We start from the raw sequence: 18,759 nt of genomic DNA on the forward strand, positions 1-18,759 counted from the left end.
ATCCAGCCAGCTCTCGCCAGCCAGAGACCTTAGCTCTCAAAACAAGGTGAATGCACCTTCTCAAGTACAACAACCCAAGCTGTTCTTTAGCCTCTCTGGCCTCCCTCTTCCCCTTCCTGGCCCACACCCCCACTTGAAGCTGTGGCCTTGGAGCAGCTTATTCCTCACTCAGGGCAGCCCTCACACCGCCTTGCCATCCAGGAGCTCTTCTGCCATGGGTCTCTTCCACTACCTTTGCCTTAGTAGGGCCATGCTGACTGGGTCACTAAGTTATAATCTACCTAAAAAAAGACGTGAGAGGCTGAGAGGTGGCTCAGCAGATTATTGCACAGCTAGGACCTGAACTCAGTCCCCAGAAATTGAGTAAAGTACAGGGAGAGTTTCTACAAAATTGTCCTTTGGTCTTCACACTTGTGCTGTGGTATATACTCCCCCCTTACACACACACACACAGACACACACACACACACACACACACACACAGGAAAAGAAAAGCCTTTGAATCTCTTCTGTTTTTCCCATTGCCCTTCTTCCCTCTTTCAGGTCCCCATTATCTCTCACTTGGTGTCTTGCTTGTTTTACTTTTTTTCCCTTTCCTTTTCAAGTTTATCCTTAATAGTTTACCAGAGGGATGGGGAGAGAGACCTGGTCATGTTACTGCCTGCTTCTTTACAACATCGTGATGACTACCTATTGTCTATAGATTTAATGTTATGACATATAACCTCCTTCATGTTCTGAATGATAAGGATGGACTCTGCGAGCGCGCGCGCGCGCGCGTGTGTGTGCGTGTGTGTGCGTGTGTGCGTGTGTGCGTGTGTGTGTGTGTGTGTTAGAGACAAATTTTTACTACATGGTACAAGTTGGTCTTGAGCTCATCATCTCCTTGGCCTCTCCAAGGCTGGGTCCGAATGTTTATATATGCACCATGTGGGTCACTGGTGCCCACAGTTGCCAGAGGAGGTTGTCCCGTGGAGTTATGGGTGGTTGTGGAGTGCCCTTTGGGTGCTGGCAAGTGAGTCAGATCTTGCTCTTCACTGTGCCAGCTCTCTTGCTCTCTATTTTTATGTATTTTTCATAGGTAAGTTTTCTGTTTCTGGAGTAAAACCTGTCACACATTTTACTAAAGCTATGATAGAAAACAGATTGGATCTGGATGACTTCTCTTAGAATCTTTGGCCCATGAGTCTGGTTTGGCTCTCTTCATGAAAATTTTGTGTGTTTTATTAAAACAGAAGAATAGGTGCCTGGACTACTCGATGAGTGCTGTCAGTGTTTGCTGAAATCACTGATTCATGTCTGCATAGATTAGCCTGGGTGGCATGGGCTGTCTGATGTCTAATCTCATCTATTTGAGAGGCCAAGGCCAGGGGATTCCAGATTCAAGAAGTGCTCAAATAACTCAGTGAGACCCTATCTAAAAAAGCCAGGTGGGCATGTGGTATACACCTTTACTCCCAGTACTTTGTAGGCAGAGGCAGTCAGATCTCTGTGAGTTCAAGGCTAAAGTCTGGTCTACAAAGTAAGTTCTAGGACAGCTAGGGCTGTTACACAGAGAAACCCTGTCTCAAAAACATACGATGGATGGAGAGAGAGTGTGTGGTAAAGAGATCAATAATAACACCCCCAGGACTCAGGAGGAGGGTGTCTCTACAGTGAGCCCTGGAAGTAGAGTGTACACTGGAGGTGGATGTATTTGAGAGGTTGAAAAGGAAATAATGGGACCAGAGGACACTCTGCCTGTGAGCAGACTGCACTGACATTTAGGCTTTGACAGCCTTCCTAGGGTAAGGCGTCCTGCAGAGCATGAACATCAGACCACAGGCTTTGAGCTTGGGTTTGTTTTAAATTGTTGCTGTTGTCTGCTTGCTTTTTAAAAAGATCACCATTAGTGTACATTATGGCTTGAAAGGCTCAGATCTGAGAACAAGTGAGTAAAAGTTAAACTGTTAAATTTAATTCTGGTAAGAGGTATAAGGGTCTATTCAATTGCCTAGTCTTGTTCAGGAAGGAATCCTTAAGTTTGAAAATAAATACACCATACTTGGTGCAAGATTTAAAGACATTGATTGTCTGATAAGATCTTTTTAAGAGTCAGGAAAAGATCTCATTACCAGAGTCTAACCGGGGCAACTCACTGTTCAGTCCAAGTTAAGTGTCTTTTTTTTGGTTTTCGAGACAGGGTTTTTCTGTGTAGTGCTGGCTGTCCTGGAACTCACTCTGTAGACCAGGCTAGCCTCGAACTCAGAAATCCACCTGCCTCTGCCTGCCAAGTGCTGGGATTAAAGGTGTGAGCCACCACCGCTTGGCTAAGTGTCATTTTTATGTTATAGAATAACTAGCTTTAGTAAGGTATCCAGAGACATGCCTTAATTACTAGTCAAGAGATGAGAGACTAAAGCTAGACAAGAGTTAACTCTGGGTAGTGCTGGAAAGCTGTCTTGCATGATAGTTAATAGTTAAACCATGAAATGCAGTAGACCTTAGAGGCTATGATTAGAGTATAGAGAACAGAGCCAGATGGAGCCCTGAACAATGCCTGTAGTCACAGGTGGAGGCAGCCAACAGAGATGGAGAGACCGCCATAGGACCAGGATTGGGTATTTCTGGAGCCAACGGAGAAGAGAAAATAGTCTGTATCAAGCTTATATCAAGGAAAACAGACAGGTGGGTTGTCATGAAGCATTTTTATTGGGATCCCTTATACATAGGCAGTGGAAATGAACAAAGGGCTGAATGGTAAAGAACAGCCTTTTCTCTCCTCTTCATCCCCTCCATCTCCCTCCATCTCTCACAGCCCTGGCTGGCTTGAAACCGGCTGATCATCCTGCTTCTGCCTCCTGGGTACTGCACTACTGTGTGTACTACACATGCAGTGAAGAGAACTATTAATAGGTGCTGAGCAGGAGAGGTGGCTGGGTTGCCCAAGTCCCCTGCCTCACACATGTAAGAGAAGAGGAAAGTGTGATGGTGCTGAAGCTGGAGACAGAAAGGAAGCTGACGCCTCCTGGCTCAGTGTACGGAGGTCGTTCTCCTGCCTGAGAACTTGGTTCTGAGAGGCTGCTGTTGAAGATCTGAACCCTGTGTCCCTACTTGGTAGGCATGAGTGTTATTAATGCCAGCCAGAGTAAGGTGGATAGAGGAATTGTATTTTTAATATTTATTAAATTAACCATAGTTATTCTTTTTTAATTCCTTTTTTGTTTTGTTTTGTTTTGTTTTTTTGAAACAGTTTTCTCTGTTTATTAGCCCCGACTGCCCTGGACTTGCCTTGTAGAGCAGGGTGCCCTGGAACTCACAGATCATCCTGCCTTTGCCTCCAAAGGGCTGGAATTGAAGGTGTGCACCACTATTCCTGGTTCTTCTTTCTCTTGGATTTTTTAACCATCTTTAGATATCACTTATTGTGTCTGGGAAGTGACTCTAGCCACCTGCAAACAGCTACAGTACACTAAAATGAACCCATTTCTGTATTATATATGAAAAATACAAAGTTCAGAGTCAAAATTTGAATCTAGCTCTTGTATTTCGAATAACACATTTCCTTTATCATGCCACCCATATAATAATGTCAGAGGTGACCTTGTCATTTGTTTTGTTTGTCAAGAAGAGATCCTCACTACACAGAGAAACCCTGTCTTGAAAAACCAAAAAAAAAAAAAAAGAGAGAGAGAGAGAGAGATCCTCTATGTTTCAGTGTTTTTGAATATGTTTTTTATAATTTGTTTATTTTTATTCCACACATATTTGTGGTATGCATGTGTGTCTGTGTAAGTAAGTATGTCGGATCCCCTGGAGCTGGAGTTACTGACACTTGTGAGCCACCATGTGGGTGCTGAGAATTGAACCTCAGTCCTCTAAAAGAACAGCCAGTGCTCTTAACCACTGAACCATCTCTTCAGCCCCTGTTTTTGAATGTTTATGGATTGTTACTTGTATGGTATTGTTGCATGTATATCTGTGTGCCACATGGGTGCTGTGTGTTTTCGGCTACCTGCAGAAACAGAATGTGCATAGATTCCCTTGGATTGGGGTTACAGGTGGTTGTGAGGTAATATGTAGGAAGGAGCTGGAAGTTGAACCCATGTCCTCCAAAAGAACAGCCAATGTTCTTAATTTCTGAGCCCCTTCTAGTCTAATCTCAAACCTCAGGTCTTCTTTCCTCTACCTCAGTGTTGGTATTACAGGGTAAGCTTCTACACCATACCCTGTCATCCCCTGCTGTGAAAACAGTAGGCTTGTCCTCAGGGACAGACAATAAAAGGATTTCTCTTTCACTTTTTTTTTAAATTATATTTGTTTATTATGTATATGCCTGTGCATTCTCAATACCACATTGCTTTGTGGAGGTCAGAATAATTTTGGCGGTTTCCACTAAGTGAACTCTAGGGATCTAATTCAGGCCCCTCGGGCTGAGCTATCTTTCTGGCCTCCCTTTTACTTTTCCCAGATCTTGTAAGTCACAGGTGAGGATATATGGGAAAGAGAGGTGGTCCCCCAAGGTAAGCTGTAGGAATTGCTTGGGGGAGGAGCCATCCCAAGAATGGCAGAGAATAGGCCAGGGCGCTAGTGTCTGGGTCCTTAGCTTCTGCCTGTTGGATAGGAGCAAGCCCTCCCTGTCTTACACACAACTTTTGATCTGGAACAAAGCATCCTGATTAATGCTAAATTAAATCAGACTCTTACTACTCAAAGTATCATCCTGTGGAATGGAAATGGAAATTGCCTGAGGATGCAGGCAGTTTCACCTGCCCCATCCCTGATCTATTGGTGGTCTTTTTTCATTTTCCTTTTTTGAGATGATAACATAATTACATCACATCATTTCCCCTTCTCACATATCATCCTCCTTTGATCTGTTTCAAATGAATGTCTTTTTCTTTAATTGTTGTTAGATGTTTATCTATATTGAAGAAAAAGGAAAAGGAATATGACTGGCCTTAGTATGGTGAAGAAGTTTATTATAGATACGTGAGAGAGAACATAGCCAGAGGCAGGGACCTCAGAGAGTCCAGGGTGGATATGACCATATGAACTGGGGAGAGGGAAGAACAGGGAACGAGATGCAGAAGCCAGAAGGCCCAAAGTTACTGAAGAGCTGGTAACCAAAATCATTGGATTATACAGTGAAGAGCAGCCCAGCCCCTTGGGCTGGAGAATTAAAGATACAGGACTAAGTATGCCATCCAGGAGAGCCTTGTAGCAGGTAGGGAGAACCTTGGCTGCTAGATCCACTTTGATATGTTAAGTAGTAGTAGGCACCTCAGCCAGTTTGAGCCAAGGTTTGAAACCTTGGGTGGATGATTGATTGATTGATTGATTGATTTCTAAATAAATTCAACCTACTCGGTCTGTGTAATGTTGCTTGTATGGTTTTGTTTGTTTTGTTTGAGACAGGGTTTCTCTGTGTAGACCTGGAACTCACTTTGTAGATCTGGCAGGCAGAGAACTCAAGAGATTTTTCTGCCTCTGCTTCCCAGAGTGCCGGGATTGAAGCTGTGTGAGAGATACTATTGCCTTCCTTTGTATGTTTTCTAGACATATTTTTAATTTGCATTTTTGTGTATTTTATGTATGAGTGCTCTGTTTACATGTATGCCTACATGCATGCCAAAAGGGGGCATCAGATCCCATTGTAGATGGTGGTGGGCTGCCATTGGCTGCTGAGAACTTAAAACCTCTGGAAGAGCAGCCAGTACTCTTAACTGCTGAGCCATCTCTCCAGCCTCATATGTATGTTATCAGGAGTGAGATTTGGCATCAAAACACTGATTGCTGTGTTCTTCAATGGAGAAGATTATTTTTCTTCTTGTTTCTTAGTTGTCAGTAGTTCTTTGTCTTAGGTTCCCCCTTTTATGTTAGCATGCCTATTGGTGTTACCCTTGTCTGCTCTTATTAGGCAGCCATGTTAGTGAGATACCTCTCAAGCAAATTCCCTGTTCCTTTGTGCTTACAACCTTTCTGCCTTAGGAAGAGAAGTTATGTCATAGATGGATCCTTTAGGACTATTTTTTGTTTTGTTTTGTTTTGGTCAGGGTCTTTGTGACCTGAAACTAAAAGTGATTGAGTAGTCTCTTGCCTGTCTCTGCCTCTAGAGTGCTTGAATTAAAGGTGTATACCACCATGCCTACCTGGCTGGTCTAACTCTTAAGATACTTTAAGTTATTCATGTGTCTAATAATTTAGAAGCCCAGAGTTAGGAATTTTCAAAGAAAATAAGGAGATACCAGGCTGGGAGCTTTAAAGCCTAATACAAATTACTGACCATGCATAATAAAGTTTAGTCTCTGGGTGTGAGATTACATCACTTGTGTTTTGTGGATGCCTTTGAGACCCTTGGCTCTTCTGGGCTACAGCTATCTCTGTTGCTTTGTCAGTTACATGACAATGGTCTGGAACTCTGTGTAGCCCAGGCTATCCTGGAACACCCACCTGCCTCCTAAATGCTCAGTTTATAGGAATGCGGCTGTGTGTTCAGCTTTGTTTTTAATGACCAAGCAGGTTTCTACTGTGGCTTCAAACCTAAGCTGAAATGTCTTGTTAGGGACTTCATTTTCATTTTTGGTGTTGCCATAACACCACGGTTGGCTTGACTGCTTGAGTACTTCAAATCCTGTGACCTCTGTTGTCTGCTGAGTTTACATATGTATTCAGTAAGCATTTATGAAATGATTCCTACATTGAACTTAGGCCAACTTTTTGCTGTCTTTTGGGAGAATCAACAAATCCCGTGAATTCATAAGATTTGGGGGAGAGATTTGAAGGATGTTAATGATGCTGTTTTTATTTCCTTTTGTTCTTTTCATAGTAAAAGAGCTCTCAGTCCTTGTCTGGGATTTGCTTGTTTACTTTCTAAGGGTGACAAATACTGGTAGCATTTTTGGTAAACAAAGGGGTGATGTAAATCTGGCCACACCTAGAACTGAACCAGAGTGTTCTCTCTCTCTCTGTCCTTGAAAAGGAATCTCTCCCCTTCCACACACACACACACACACACACCCCCATCATTCTGCATGTCTGCTGAGATTCCTCTAAGCAGGGTATCCCCTGTCCAAGTAGCCACCCCTTTCCAGAGCAGTTGCTCTCTGGCAGAGCCAGCCAGTGCACTGCTCCGGTTCAGTCACACTGCTCTAGCTCCGGTACTGCTGGTGCCTTCCGGAGCCTGTGCTGCACAGAACTGCATGCTTGTCCCTGGGCCCATTTCCTGTTTCTATTCTAGTCTCTGGTGGCTCAGCTACACTTCCTGCTTGTGTGTCTCACACAGATTCTTCTTTCTGGACCCTCTTGTTTTCTTTAGAATAACCTCAGCCTGAGAAACTGCTGAACTTTAATATGTTGGCTCCTGAGTTGGTCATACCTAAGCAGACTGATGGGAAGTGCCCCCTTTCTCCAGTGAAGCTCACCACATGACTGAAACTTGTTTTTCAGTTTGTCCCCAGCCTGCTAGAGGAAACTATAGACCAGAAGCTTGTAAGAAAATGAATAGAGCCATCTTTCTCTCACTCATTAGATATACTAGTTGTTAGGACTGCTGTTGCTTGTTCTTTTGGAGCTGGTGCTTACAAACATGTTTCCTACCTTTGTGGAAGACAGGCGATATCCTTCTAGTGCAAGTCTCCCTAAAGTACAGAGTATAAAATAAAGGGTAGGTAGGCATAGCATGCTGTCTTCTGAACAGCCTGTAGAGAACATAGGGATGGAAAACGTTCTTGCGCACGTGAACAGTTCAAGTCTTTTTGTGTGTGTGTGTGGGGGGGGTGGTTTCTGAGACATTATCTGTCTATGTAGCCTTGGCTGACCTGGAACTCCCTATGTAAAAAGGTTGGTCTAAAATTCAAATAGATCCATCCAGTTGCCTTTGCCTGGACCTGCTAATAGTGTAGGGACTTGTACCACCACACTAGTTCAAGTCTTATGCACCCCTTCCCATACACATACACTCCAGCTTAGAATGGGAGAGAATGTGCAGGGATATTGTAAAAAGGGAAGAAATGAAGGAAGCACTTCTAGACATATATTTATAAGGCTCCCCTCCTCCTCCCAAGAAAAGGACTTGTTGAAGAGTATATGCTCTTTTATTTCTTACATAGCTACTCTGCTGGCTCACCTTATAGTACTGAAGCAGACTGTTTAGGGATGAACTCTGTGCCTGGAGTATGGTTGTATGGAGTATGGCTTTGAGTTTATTAGAAAAGGTGGAAGGATGTGATCCCAGTGTAGACTTAAGATAGAAACAGTCAGTTTGACCCAGAAGCACTATCAGACTGGCCCCGAGGTCCTGTCTCCCTCCCACCAGATCTGTGACCCAAGAATCATTAGGGTAGAATCAAAAAGCAGCAGTCCCAGCCAGGCATGGTGACCTTTAATGCCAGCGCTTGGGAGGCAGAGTTGGGCAGATCTCCAATTGGAGGTTAGCCTATTCTTCAGAGTGAGTTCCAGGACAGCCAGGGCTACAGGACAGAGAAACCCTGTCTCAAAATCAACAAAACAATTACAACATAAAGCAGCAGTTGCTAGCACCAGAACTGGTTAAGTAGAGCCTGGAACAAAAATGCTCCTGCAGAAACAAGCAGCTGAAATAGAAATATGGTCTAGTAACCTGAGCTGTATGTGGAGCTTATCTGCAGTGCTTTCTTGAAGATACAGTTTTTAGCTTTTTAACATACAGACTTGGGCCGGGTGGTGGTAGCGCACGCCTTTAGTCCCAGCACTTGGGAGGCAGAGGTAGGTGGATTTGAGGCCAGCCTGGTCTACAGAGTGAGTTCCAGGACAGCCAGGGCTACACAGAGAAACCCTGTCTCAAAAAACAAAAAACAAACAAACAAACAAACAAAACCCATACAGACTTGGAGGTGGGGAAGAGTACAATGGAGACAGAGTATTAACTATGCTAACACAGCTATCCCCTCCCATTTTCCACCACGCTCGCACGCACGCATGCATGCACGCACGCACGGGGAGGGGCAGGCATGGGGGAGAAAGAGGAGATCCAGAAAGAATGGAGGATGAGAGGATGAGGATCATGGCATTTACTCTGGAATCTGTGCAGTTCCCCAGTCAGTGTATGGGTGATTCTGTTGCCTCGTGTTGGCCTACATTCACTCATCCCTTTCTCCCTTTTCCCTCTCATTTGATGCTTTTATAATGTGCAGTAGAAGATACCAGCCAAACCTAGAACACCAACCCCAAAATATATAATCACCAAGTTATTTTTGTTAGGAGTGGGGTTGGGGTGGTTGGGCCTTTGGAAATGAGCCAGGTCTACCTAGAAATATTTTCTTTGTAGAGAAACCACTAGGACTCCCTTTAGTTAAGTTGGGAATCTGTCAAACTGAGTCCAGAGGGAAAGGCCGACCCCTTGTGTGGAGTTGTCTCCCCATGTCTAGTAAAACACTTGATGCTCTGCCTGGAAGCTGTGTATGGTGCCATTTGAGGGGAGCCAGTGCTTACGTACTTGATCCATGGACTCCTGTGTGTGCTAACCCTGCTCTTCCCCCCCCCCCCCCCCCCCATGTGCACCAGCATGGAACTGACAAGTATTGTGACATAGTCTTTGATTACCATGATCACCCTGCAAGCTGGGAGTCTCCTTCCCCATTTAACACTTACAATAGGAAGCTGAGAAGCCATGCCTTTACAAGTGGAACCTAGAGACTGAAGGCTTGAGCTTGAGAATCAACAGTTGTCACTTAAGGCCAGCCTTGATGTAGAAGAAATTCTCAGTATTGTCTACTGAGATATGAGTTAAGGTAATTTACCAACATTTTGGGAACAGAAGAGAAACCAGGTTTCAGATGACAGGAAGCATGTTGAGAGGATGTAATAAGAATGTTTGGATTTCCCCACATCGTCTTCTAGAACTTGACAGAGGCTTCCCTGCATTGTTGTCCTGGTTTAAAGATACTGAGGTTGGTGGCTGCCTTTTCTTCCTTCAGAATCTTGTCTCTTCCCAATTACCAGGTCTACTTGTTTTACTTAAGTATTTATTTATATTTTTATCTAGACTGGTAGTTAAGATCTCTGGCTAACATAAATTTAGAACTTTACAAAACTGGAGACCGTTAGTCCTCTAGTTACTGTTCATGTTCAGCGCATCTCCAGCTTCGCCTTCCCCAGCTGACCTTACTTGCTTTCTGGTTGCTGTAGTTCTGAGGAGAGCCAAATGATGGGGATGCTTAAGTCAGCACCCTCTTCCTGTTACATTCCTCATTCCCAGAACTCTCCTTGCTTCTCTCCTTTTTCTTGCCTTCCTTGCTTAAGTTCTGGGATCACAGCTGGTGGTTTTGATGGAATAGGCTTTGTGTGGTTGGCCTTCCTAATAATCAAGGCTTGACTTTTGGAAGATAGCAGTTGCTAGCTCCCTTGCCTTTTCTAGCTTTGTAATGTTCTTGTTTCTTGCTGGGGTTATAATGGCCCTATTCCAATAATATGCACTGCTCCAACCCAGGCACAGGTCTGACCTAGACCTTCCCCACCCATCCACCCTACCCTCCAATCAGATTTAGGTCTGTTAGATACTGTAGATTTCTTTTGCCACAAGGTAGTTATTAACTGGATAAGACATTTCTCTCTGGTCCATATGAGAACCCTTTGAGAGAAACCGGATCCGTGTGTATGGGGTGGTCAAGGTGGCCAAGTAACATTAGGATGATAACAGACTGGAGACTAAAATTTCAACAAATTACTGACCTGTGAGTGTTCTTTTACAACTCCCAATTTTTAAGTTGGTTCATATAGGAATGCCTGGCAGTGAGTTAAAAGCATCCTGAGACTATGTCTTCCTGTGGCCTGTGAGATTGCTTCATGGCTTTCATGCCTTCATTTTTGCATTTACCTCCTTTGAGAAGGTTTGTGGAGTTTTTGTAGGCTAAGGATAGCCATGGAGAACATCCTCTCATTTGCCAGCTCATGTGTTTAATGGGGGGTGGGGTGCGTGTAGAGATGTGGAGCAGAAACATTCGATGTGATTAAACCTCCAACTGAGAAGATTTGTGGGAGCAAGATATTGACCCCTGTGAAATCAATGGCAGCTGCAGTAGCCAAGCCTCAGGAACGTAAGCAGCACAGCAGTCTCTCTTCCCTTCCTCTGCACCTCAGCAGCCCTCAGCTTCCACTCTGACTCAGACCCACTAACAGATTTTACCTAGGTGAATTAGAATGACTGGGTTTTTTGTTTTGTTTTGTTTTGTTTTGTTTTGTTTTGTTTTACATTTAGAATGAAGTTGGGTCAGTGACCCCCTCCCTCCAGCTGCCTTTTCTCATTGTTTCTCCCTCGCTCTGCAGCAGCCCTAACTACAGCTTTTGTCCTTTCAGATGGGACAGTTGGTGCTCCTAGAGGGCAGACTTGTCCATAGTCCCAGATATAAAAGGTAGAGTGGGGATAGTGGTGACATGGCCATTAGAGATTGAATCCAAAGGGGATGCTTTTGGGCCTCTTCATCAGACAGCATTTACCAATCAGCTTGTCTTGTATGTGACTGGCTTTTTTATGGTCACTATTAGGCTAATCCTGCTTAGTCCCTCAGGCTCATGGGATAGAGACAGATTCAATACTATGCAGTCAAAAATAAAAGGCCTCACCTGATAGTGAAGAGGATGGTCCAGGAAGTTGTCTGTGGTCTTCATTTTAAAGTAGATCAAAGCCAAGTGTGGCAGTATACATATACTTTAAGTACAGTACTTGATGCTAGTGTAGGAGGACTGTTGGTTTGAGTCTTAACCTGAGCTATATGAATTCCAGGCCAGCTTGTACAATGAATCTGTATTTCAAGAGAGAAAGAAAAAATAAAAGAGATACTCTAGCAGAATGGATAGCAAATCTGATGAGGCTAGAACTGCAGTTTGTCTTTGATTTGTTTTTGAAATAGAGGTTTCTTTATATTGCCAAGCCTGGCCTTGGACTTGAATATTTCTTCTTTAGCCTTTCAAGCAGCCGGGGCTGCAAGTACACACTGCTGCATCTAGCTTTGAAGTTCCCAAGGCAAAAACATAATTTTAAACTAGGATTGTTGCATCTGTAACACATTTATAGGAGTTGGTCTCCATCCTTGCTCTACAGTTGGTGACGTAAGTCAGCTGACTTGATGTGTGTTTAGAGGAGCCTGTTATCCTATTGTTGGCACTTCTGTGGCCTGGTTTGGGAATATGGATGTTGGAGCTAATTCGGTGGCTTTCTTCCTTCAGTAAGCACCTTCCCATCTTCTAGCCTGGGGGGAGGGGATCCCTAATCAAGCCCCACTTGTCCTATAGTTTGAAAGGGTCTGCAGACCTGAGCAGGAAGACCTAGAGCCACCTGAGATGGGGCTTGTCCTAGAAGACTGGGATAGCTTGATTTCTACGTCTTACACCATATCCTTTTGATTGATAATGGGATTAGAACAAAGTTGGTGTGAATGCCCAGCAGATTCTAGGCTGGGGGTTAGGAGACACCTGTTCTGTCCTCTGACTCACTCACTAGCATTGTGTCTCTACGAGTGTTTGGTAGTAGTAAGCCCTGCTGCCCTTATGTGCTTAAGGAAGTGTTGTTGTTTTTGCTTTTTGAAAAACTTGGAGCCAACAAAACAAAACACTTTTTTGAGACAGGGTGTCACTTTGTAGTTTTGATTGGCCTTGAACTCCCAGTCCTCCTCCTCTGCCTCAAGTGAGAGAATTATACACATGTATCACCATGCCTAAAGCTCCCAGATTTGTTTCAAGTAATTAATTGTTCTGGTTCATTTCCCTGAGTCTGTTGGGCCATCCTTCCTTCTCTCCCGCCAGGGTTTTCCATGTCTCTCTTGTGGTTTTGAGGCACGACTTCTAAACATTCGAGCAGCTTATGTCCCTGGATCTGTGGAACTACTCTTGGGTAGGGGAACTGATATATATTTATTGCCAGTGTAGACACATTCAAGCATTGAGACGTTTCTAATCTATGAATCATTTGGAGTGTTTGTGAGGCTGTAATATAATTTGCTGTCGTCGTCTCCCTTCCCACCCCACCCCACCCCATTCCACCCCCTGCCCTGCAATGTAGGATTTACCTGGCTCTCCATCTTTTTCAAACCCAAAGCCTCCAAGCACATGCAAGTGAGTAGTTGGCCTCAGCCCTTAGCCTGTTCTATTGATGCATGTTTTACATGCCAGTAACAATGTAAAACCAGACAAAAACTCTTCATGGTTAAGTAGATGCAAAAACTTCATAAATTCTGTTTGTGGTCTCCTTCTTGCATAGTTTTGTAGGCAGGCCATTTCTCTTCCTACTCTTTAACCCTGTACTGGTATCTAACGGTTTCACCAGGCAACAGGCTCATGGTACATCTTATGAACTTTTCTTGGAGAACACAGCCCCCAACATCCACCATGAGGTATGGACTGTGATTTCAGGCACAATTGTGTTGTGATGTGAAGAGAAGGTGTCAGCTGCTGAATTCTGTTTGTCAGCAGAGCCTGACAAACCCATGCTGGCACACTCTAGGGCTGGGCAACCAATCACAGCTGGAACAGTTATCGTCATGGAGTCTCTGTGGGCTTCCTCTATCAGGTCACATCCCAAAATAACACTGGGCAGTGTTTCAAGTGAAGAAATGAAGGCTTTCAGAGCTGTAGCCAGCCTGGAGTGTGAGATTCTGTGTGAAATAGTTGGACCTGCTCCAGGGCTTTTGATCTGCATGGTAGATGAGCAATAAAATTCATGAAACACGTTGGAAGCACGTGAGGAGATTCTTCTGGCCCCGCTGCTTCCTTGGAACTGGCAAGGGCACTGAGCGTCTGCTCCTCACCTCCCATCTCCCCACAGGATTGTACTTGGAGAAGAACAAACCCAGGGAAAAGCTATCCAACTAGAGAGGCATTGGTACACTTCCAGACATCCCTCCACTCCCAAGAGATACTTACTAGATGGGTCCTTTGGGAGAGTTTGGAGAACATGGGGCTCTAAAATGCTAAAGGTACATAAGGCTTAGGTTGGTGGAACTCTTCTTGTCTTTGTAAATGTGCTCTAGAAACTGGCTTGTTAGACACACTGAAGGTCTGACTCAACAACCACATGTCAGATTTGTGTGAAACAGGAGACCTGAAAAACTGAATTATTGTAGAGTAGAAAGCCAAGGTATGTCATCCCAAGCAATAAAAGGTCATGAAGTTTGGGATAGTACCTGTCCCCCTGGTTTGGGAGGCAACTTTTGGAGACTTAAATTCTTATATCCAATAAAAATATGGTGCATGTGATTAATATGTCTTACATTTCCTGCTGCATGGATATTGTATGTTCTCATTCTGTATGTTTCTCTCTGTTTCCCTCTCCTCCTCGCCCTCTCAAATTTTAATGTGTGTATGTGATGGGTGCAATGTGAGAGTGTGTGTTCTTGTATGTAGGTATGGAAACCAGATGAGACATTTGAATGTGCTGCTCTATTAATCTCTGCTTATGCTATTGAGAACATCTCATTGAACCTGGAGCCTGACATTTCCAGCTAGGCTGGCCAGCCAGCAAGCCTCAGCAATCTTGTTGTCTTTGTTCCCCAGCACAGGGGCTACAGGTACTTGAGGTCATTCCCAGCTTTGACATGAGTACTAGGGATCCAACCCATTGAATCATCTCCCAGCTGACACTGTGTGCTCGATCGCACACTTTCTTTTTCTTTTCTTTCTTTCCTTTTTTTATTTTATTTTTTATTTTTCAAGACAGTTTTTCTCTGTGTATCCCTAGCTATCCTGGAACTCACTCTGTAGACCAGGCTGGCCTGGAACTCAGAAATCTGCCTGCCTCTGCCTCCCAAGTGCTGGGACTAAAGGCATGCACCACCACCGGCTCACACTCTCTTTCTTCTTGAGACAAGGTTTCCTTTTGTAGACCAGGATGGCCTTGAACTCAGATCCACCTGTCTCTGCTTCCCAAGAGCTAGGATTAAAGGTACAATTACAGACAAGTGCCACCACACCTGGCTCAATCTGTGGACTTTTTTTGTTTGTTTGTTTTGCCCTCCCACCACCCAGCATATACTTGTTATTCTAGAACATTGAGCTGGTATTTTGGCCCCAGCCGTATTGTGCCTAGTGGGTTTTGTGAGCATTCCCCCCACACAGTGTTACAGACGCATATTTGTCCAGTTCTCTCATTAAAAACCTGAGCCAAGCTTTTTTGCCAGATTGTTCAAAATCACAATTAAATCACCTACAGCTGAGCTTTAGTGACTTGTAGTATGGCATGTTTCTTCCTCAGTTCTACTGTTTTATAAAACAATGGAGAAGATGGGCAAACAAGATCGGGCTTGAGCTTCTGCCTCAGATTCAAACACCCAGGCACCAGGTTACTTGGGCATAACACTCAAGCTCCCTTAGGCATCAGTTTCTGCGTCTTCAGAATATAGTGGTAGTGTATACAGCCAAGAGTTGTAAAAAAAAAAATACAGTAGAGAAAATCCCAGCCTGGTCTACAGGTTGAGTTCCACAGCAGCCAAGGCTACACAAAGAAACAGAGAGAGAGAGAGAGAGAGAGAGAGAGAGAGAGAGAGAGAGAGAGAGAGAGAGAGAGAGAGAGAGAGAGATCCACAGACTAAGCCAGGTGTAGTGGCACTTATCTGTAATCCTAGCACTTGGAAGATAGGGCCAGGAGGGTCAGAAATAATCAGTTTGAATCCAACCTGAGTTGCATGAGACCGAGCATAAGTTTGTGCATGCAGACTGAGCCTCAGTAAACTGATGAGAGGAAGGGAAGCCTTCGACAGGTGTATAGAGGCTGTATGTGAGGCTGGGGGGAGGAGAGAGAGGGACAGTGAAACTCAGTGCCTTGCACATGAAAGTGCTCAGTAGTAGCTCTTGTTAATACTTTTGCCCTTTCCCATTCTTAAATGGTCTGTTTCTTAAAACCACTTTAAATCAATGTGGACCAGTTCCCACCTGACAAAAATATAACAGCTTGTTAAGTTGGTTTCAGACCAATCAGGAGAAAGATGAAATTAATGCTGCCCCCTCTGCTTGGCACATTTCTGTGCCAGGCAGCCTAACTGGCACGGGGCTGTTGTTGACAGTAGCTTATTTAGCATCTTTATCTTCAAGGAACTTCAGACATTTTATTAAAACTGACAACTCTCTTCAAAGTACTTTTATGAAGGAAGTCCCTCTTTGCCATCCATAGATCCTGAGACTTCAGCCCAAGGGCTGCTTCTGGGATCCCTCAGCCAAGACTGAGCAGTTACCTCAGATCTGTGGTGAGCTCTGCTCCTTAACACAAGCACAGCTTAATCTAGTTCCTGGCTATGTAGTGGTAGGTGTCCTGGGTACGTGGACCAAAGGGGAGGCGGCAAAAGGTAGTCAAGAGGATCTCAGGCAGTCACTCCAATAGAGTTTCTAAGATACTATATTTACCTGAGTAAATACAAACTGTCCAAAAAGAACACTTAGGTTTTCAAAGCAATTTGAACAGAACCAGATTTGGGGCTTTTGGAGCTAGAGAGAGATTGCTCCGTTGGAAAAGTACGGACCTAAGCTTGATCTTTAGAACCCATGTCAAAAAGGGAGGCATGGTGATGGTGCACACTTCTGTAATACTAGTGCCAGGGAGGCAGAGGCAAACAGATTCCTCAGGCATGCTGGCTAGCCATCTTAGCCCAGCCCTCATAGCCAATTCTAGTTCCATTTCAAAAAAACCTCAAGGCATATGACAGCGGAGAAACGGTGTCAGAGATTGACCACTAGTTCCACATGCAAGTGCACACCTCATCTCAAACACAAGCACAAGAGGACGACACACAAAGGAATAGGTCTCGAAAGCTGACTGTGGCTGTGCAACTTGGGAGGTGAAAGTCGAGGATAGCATTGGCTGTATAGTGAGTTATAAGGGACCCACTGGTACTTGAACAGAACATTGTGTTTGTTCATTTGGCAAACTTCTGTCTATCCCTCTTACAGATCAGGAGTTAAAAATTTAATGCCAGACCTTGGCATTTAAGAGATACTCTTTCCCATGTTCCATATTCCTTTTTTACCTCCTTGCCAATATAATACAAAGGTTTGCATTGAAAGAGTCATTAGTAACAGGTTACAGTGATGTAAGGGACAGGCTGGAGATGTTTCTCAAAGGTTAAAAAGGACTAGGTGCTTTTCCAGAGGACCCTGGTTCAATTCCCAGCACCCACATGGCAGCTCACATGTCTGCAACTCCAATTCAGGGACTTGACAGACATACATGCAGGAAAAACACCAATGCACATAAAAAAAATTAAATATTTTTAAAACTAACACTCTCTCTCTCTCTCTCTCTCTCTCTCTCTCTCTCTCTCTCTCTCTAATGTGAGAGATGTGAGGAGGAGGAGTTCCTAGCCATACTTTGTAGTTTTCTCTGTGAAGTAGCACATAAATGTCACTAAAATAGGTGCTTTCTTCTTGTTAGAGTAGAGATGAGGTAAAATACCAGCTGTTAGGAGATACTGTTGGGATAGACCTGCCATTTGTAGACTAGCTACCTCTTTGTATGACAGCACATTTTTAAGTTTTGTGGCTACTTTTGATACAGTAGCAGATTTTAGATAGGTTTTAATTTGTTTGGTTGCCTAGGTGGAAGGTAGCTGACTGGTTTTGGGGATTTTTGGTGTGTGTGGGTTTTTTTTTTTTTTTTTTTTTTTTTTTTTTGGTTTTTCGAGACAGGGTTTCTCTGTATAGCCCTGGCTGTCCTGGAACTCACTCTGTAGACCAGGCTGGCCTCGAACTCAGAAGTCCACCTGCCTCTGCCTCCCAAGTGCTGGGATTAAAGGCATGCGCCACCACCGCCCGGCTTTTGTTTTGTTTTCGAGATCAAGTCTGGAAATCACTTACATAGACTCATTAATAATATACTTGAAGTGACTATAAAGAATAAACTTGAGTTGATTCTGTCTCCCAAATATTTGGGTGCCCACACAGCCTGACTCTGTATGTTTGTGTGTGTGTGTCTTGTGACATGTTCTTATTGTGTAGTCCAGCCTGGCCTTAAACTCAAAATCTTACTGCCTGATCTCTTAAGTGCTAGTTTGCAAATGTGTACCACCTTGCTCAGCAATATTGGTTAGTCCAAGAATTCACAAGTGTCTTTCTTCAGTGTCGTCCTTCATGAAGTTTGCTGTGTTGTGACCAATCGTGTGTCCACTTATTCGGCTTGCTTTTACTAATTTTATGTCCTTACATGTATGTTTCAGGATCTCTCTGGTTCAATAGATGATCTCCCCATGGGGACAGAAGGAGCTCTGAGTCCTGGCGTGAGCACATCAGGGATTTCCAGCAGCCAAGGAGAGCAGAGCAATCCAGCTCAGTCTCCTTTTTCTCCTCACACCTCCCCTCACCTGCCTGGCATCCGAGGCCCATCCCCATCCCCTGTTGGCTCTCCTGCCAGTGTCGCTCAGTCTCGCTCAGGACCACTCTCGCCTGCTGCAGTGCCAGGTACCCTCAATACTGGGTTTTGGGAAGAGGGCAAGCTGGCTGGTTTTGTGATAAAAGGGAGCTTTGATTCATGTCTGCATAGTTTTTTCCCTTAGCATTTGTAGAAGGGATGTGGGAAACCCTTGGATGAATACCTCTGTGTATGTGGCATAAGAAGTATTTGGCCATTTCCAGCTCCAAATTCACCTCTTAGAATTCTCAGGCTGAGTCATGATTTTTGTTTGTTTGTTTGTTTGTCTGGAACAGGCAACCAGATGCCACCTCGGCCACCCAGTGGCCAGTCAGACAGCATCATGCACCCTTCCATGAACCAATCAAGCATTGCCCAAGATCGAGGTGAGAGCTTGGGTTTTGACAGAGGTCTAG

General features: G+C 44.2%; 1 protein-coding gene across 3 annotated transcripts in view; it reads left to right on the plus strand.

Moving 5' to 3' along the window:
- Arid1a (AT-rich interaction domain 1A) overlaps positions 1-18,759 on the plus strand; it is a 75,818-nt gene that overhangs the window by 39,685 nt on the left and 17,374 nt on the right. For all 3 annotated transcript variants that reach the window (XM_076934017.1, XM_076934016.1, XM_034501916.2), the window contains exons 5-6: positions 18,153-18,393; positions 18,640-18,729. In XM_076934017.1, the coding sequence (XP_076790132.1) occupies positions 18,153-18,393; positions 18,640-18,729 (331 nt within the window). The remainder of the gene's footprint in view (positions 1-18,152; positions 18,394-18,639; positions 18,730-18,759) is intronic.

Source organism: Arvicanthis niloticus, chromosome 5, assembly GCF_011762505.2.
Source record: "Arvicanthis niloticus isolate mArvNil1 chromosome 5, mArvNil1.pat.X, whole genome shotgun sequence".
NCBI lineage: Eukaryota > Metazoa > Chordata > Mammalia > Rodentia > Muridae > Arvicanthis > Arvicanthis niloticus.